Source organism: Kryptolebias marmoratus, linkage group LG15 (assembly GCF_001649575.2).
Source record: "Kryptolebias marmoratus isolate JLee-2015 linkage group LG15, ASM164957v2, whole genome shotgun sequence".
NCBI classification, from domain to species: Eukaryota; Metazoa; Chordata; class Actinopteri; order Cyprinodontiformes; family Rivulidae; genus Kryptolebias; species Kryptolebias marmoratus.
The window spans coordinates 1,064,866-1,068,904 of NC_051444.1; the positions used below are offsets into that span (position 1 = coordinate 1,064,866).

A 4,039-nucleotide genomic window follows, 5' to 3' on the forward strand; every position below is an offset into this window, starting at 1 on the left:
ACAAACAGACCAACTTAAGGAGTTTGGGTTGTTTGTGTAGTCTGGTTGTGTAGCTTGGTTGTGTAGCGTGTTGTGTAGCTTGGTTGTGTAGCGTGTTGTGTAGCGTGGTTGTGTAGTCTGGTTGTGTAGCCTGGTTGTGTAGTGTGGTTGTGTAGCCTGGTTGTGTAGTCTGGTTGTGTAGCTTGGTTGTTTAGTGTGGTTGTGTAGTCTGGTTGTGTAGCGTGTTGTGTAGTCTGGTTGTGTAGCGTGGTTGTGTAGCCTGGTTGTGTAGTGTGGTTGTGTAGCTTGGTTGTTTAGTGTGGTTGTGTTGTTTGGTTGTGTAGTCTAGTTGTGTAGTCTAGTTGTGTAGCATGGTTGTGTAGCGTGGTTGTGTAGTGTAGATTGTAGATCTCCATGTTCCTCTGACCACAGCTGACAGATTATTAACAGGGTAGAAGGTTGATGGGACTGGAGCCAACCTCCCAGGAGGGGGACGCAGGAGGAAATGTGACCCCAGGCTGATCAGATGGACAGAGGAGAGCTCAGAGGTCAAAGGTCGTCACTTTCTGGTTTTGAATCCTAATGATGGAGGAAAACCCAGGAGGCTCCACTGCTGACAGATAATCAGAACCAGAACCAAAGGTTCTGATGAGATGAAACTGGACCTTTTCCTCCATCAGTCGGATGTTGAAAGGTCCCAACACATTTGTCCACGGCTGGTGTGAATATTTCTTACAGTGTTCCCCTCCTCCTCCTCCTCCTCCCTCCGTCTCCTCCCCCCGCTGCCATGAGGGGGCAGGTCTTCCTGTAGCGGTCCTTCTTTCTGCTCCGGCGGGTGATGCTGTAACTCACTCGGGTCTTTGAAGAGCCTCCTTTGCTGATCTGGCTTTAGTTGGACCTGACCTGGTTTCAGCACCGCGGCGCGTCAACAGCTCCAGGACGCAGCACAGCTTCGTCCCCATCCTCCTCCTCCTCCTCCTCCTCCTCTTCCTCCTCCTCCTCCTCCTGTCGGAGCCACAGCGCAGCGGAGCTGTCCACACATTCAGCACTTTTTCCTCAGGAGGACAGGACCAGACCAGATCCATCCCCGGACCCAGAGCGCTTCAGGATGGCGTCCAAATCCGCGGGTCTTTTTGTCCTTCTTCTGCAGCTTTTTGTTCTGATTGTTGAGCAGCAGATTGCTGCCCTCCCCACGCCCGCAGCCTCCATGGATGGTGAGTTCAAAACACCGGGGCAGCGTTGGAAAAGTGGGCTCCAAACTGTTACTGGACAGGGCTTCGATTTGAAAATGCAACAAAAACCTCATCAAAGGTGAAAAACAAAAGAAAAAATCTCAAACTGGAAACCAAAGTAGGAACTAATTTGTGTGTTTTATACATTTGTCATGTTGTTTCTGTCTGAAAATGAGCAAAAACTAAAAAGTTGCTCAGCAGCTCAGCCCGCTCTCTTCAGGCTTCCTGTGGTCTATTTTCTGCCACAGTTTAATCTTTTGTTTGATAATCCGATTAAGCTCTTCCTCTGGTGGAGAGCAGAAACGCATCAGATCAACCTGGAAGCTGCCATTTATCCAAACAACTCCGATTTTAAATTAAATCATCATTAATGATGGGATTGATCAGTTTTTGTCCTGTTATTTGTTGAGCAACTTTGAAATAAAACCTGAAAATTATACATCTGAACATCAGGATGTTTGATAGAAACAAGACATGATGGAGATCAGAGAGAACTGAAGGAGAAAACCCGGTCCTGTTAGAGCTCTAAACCCGGTCCTGTTAGAGCTCTAAACCCGGTCCTGTTAGAGCTCTAAACCCGGTCCTGTTGGAGCTCTAAACCTGGTCCTGTTAGGAGCTCTAAACCTGGTCCTGTTGGAGCTCTAAACCCGGTCCTGTTGGAGCTCTAAACCCAGTTCTGTTGGACTTTAATGACTCAGCTGAGGTTGTAGATCTTTAACAGGTTTTAAAGTTTAGGATAGAAGATTTTTTTACAGATTTTTCTGTAAAGTGTAGTTTTCATACAGAGACTTTTAGTTTGAGGCTTGCTTTTCAGTCTGTCTGTTTCTGTCTGCCTGTCTCATTAACTTGGCAGGTAACTTGTTGTTCTTGTTATTCCCGGCTCAGCTGGAGGCCTCTTGTTTCTGTGTTGCAGATAAAAGTGTGTACAACAGGCAGCTGACAGAAGAAAGGCCGTTACAGGAGCAGGTGGGTTTCTGGGCCTCCGTCACACGGATCCAATATCCGGCAGAACGGGCATTATGGCTGCTTGTCAAACAAGCTGCGGATCAGCCCGGCGAACATTAATAATCAGAGCTTCCATCCTTAGATTAATGTTTATCCTTCCTCAGATCGCGGAGGCAGACAGCGTGAAGGCTGCAGTCCAGCCGGCAGGTAAGAGGAAACCTCGCTGCTGACGAACGGAGGACTGCGGTGCAGCGTCAGGTTCCATTGCTCGCCCCTGACCGTAATCTGTTTGTTTTCTGCTTCCTGACAGAGAGCCAGCAGCCCTCCAAGGACGCAGGGGAGTCAGAACCGGCCAGCGATGACTTCACCATGCTCAAGGCTCTGGCTGACGGCCAGAAACCAGCACAGACCCGGGAGGTTCCGGTCAAGAAGGAGGATCAGTTCGTCCCAGATGAGTCCGATTCGACAAAGAGCCGCCGCCTGGCTGATGACTACGACTCCACCAAAAACAGGATGGATTATGGCAAGTACCAGGGTACGCACCTCACCCTCCACTGGATAAAAGGATGAAAGCACGCTGCAGATACAGATGTGGTCAGATGTTTCCTTCCACTCATCCTGGGCATTAATGTCAGGATAAAGTAATTCATCAAAAGTTCATTAATTCACACATTGATTAATTATACATACAGGCTCAAATAAATCCATACAACCACTTAAATCTGGTAACTGAAGATCCTAGAAGGTCTTTTAACTTCCTGTTAGTGATCATGGTTGAATGCAGCTGGTAGTTTCTCTGTGAAAATGATCCCAAACATCAGAGCTGGTTTCTGATCAATCAGGCTGACATGAAACTTTCCCGAAGCTCCGACCTCAACCTAACGGATCCTCTGTGGGTCTGAAAGCAGGAAACCAGCCAACCAATAAAAGAAGAGCGGTCAGATGTCCAGGAGACACCTGCTGAGGGACATTTAATCAGATGTTAGTAGGGATTTATGGATTAAAGAAAATTTTTAAAATCATTGAGGTTTGTTGTAGAATCTTTCCACCCTGTAAAAAGAAGGGTTCAGATCAGACTCTTCTGATATTCATGTCCCTGCTGAGTGGACAGTATGGATCCGGTCTTGGTCCCCTCGGGTCTCGGGTCCGCTCGTCACGCTGGCCGGCCACCAGGCAGACGTCTTTAGAAGAAACACGTGTTTAATGAGGCTCAGAGTCAAAGACAGAACACGTGAAACAAGACAAAAAGATTATCCTCTCTGTGGTCCAACCGTGGCTGACCTTCACTTTCTCCTCCTAGCCGAACAGGAAATGATTTCATGAAGGCTTCGTTTAAAGAAACTACATTTGTGCTGGAGTCGGACCTGAACTTGATCCGGTGTTTCAGCTAATGTGTGGTTTGTTGAAGCGAACGGGTTTTACTGGCTGTAATTTGATGATGAGCTCAAAGCGACGCCGAGCTTTTCACATTACATCTAAGGTTGGCACATTTTCTAAAGCGAGACAGAAATAGCCTGAAGGTGAGGGGCTTCAGTTGTGATTCAGTCAGCTTCCTGCAGCAGAAAATACTCCGCTGCTTATTTTTAAAGTGTTTGGACATCAGGAGGCAGCGGGGGCTGGAGCGGTCGTACATTTCTCACTAAACATTATTTACTACAAATATTCTTCATCTGCTGAGAAATAAAAGCATCCAGATGATCATTCTGTAGGAAACTGAATTCATGAAGAATCACAGACGAGAAAAAACCTGGGACCGGGTTTAGAGCTCCAACAGGACCAGGTTTAGAGCTCCAACAGGACCGGGTTTAGAGCTCCAACAGGACCAGGTTTAGAGCTCCAACAGGACCGGGTTTAGAGCTCCAACAGGACCGGGTTTAGAGCTC

The 4,039-nt window shown here is 47.5% G+C and overlaps 1 protein-coding gene across 2 annotated transcripts in view; it reads left to right on the forward strand.

The window, feature by feature from the left end:
* Positions 1–323: 323 nt before the first annotated feature.
* Positions 324–4,039, forward strand: part of scg3 (secretogranin III) — a 13,362-nt gene continuing 9,646 nt past the window's right edge. Inside the window, exons 1-4 of one of the 2 annotated variants that reach the window (XM_017440073.3) lie at positions 324–1,193; positions 2,125–2,177; positions 2,321–2,363; positions 2,467–2,691. In XM_017440073.3, the coding sequence (XP_017295562.1) occupies positions 1,088–1,193; positions 2,125–2,177; positions 2,321–2,363; positions 2,467–2,691 (427 nt within the window). In that variant the 5' untranslated portion in view covers positions 324–1,087. The remainder of the gene's footprint in view (positions 1,194–2,124; positions 2,178–2,320; positions 2,364–2,466; positions 2,692–4,039) is intronic. The other variant, XM_017440074.3, reaches the window with a different exon arrangement.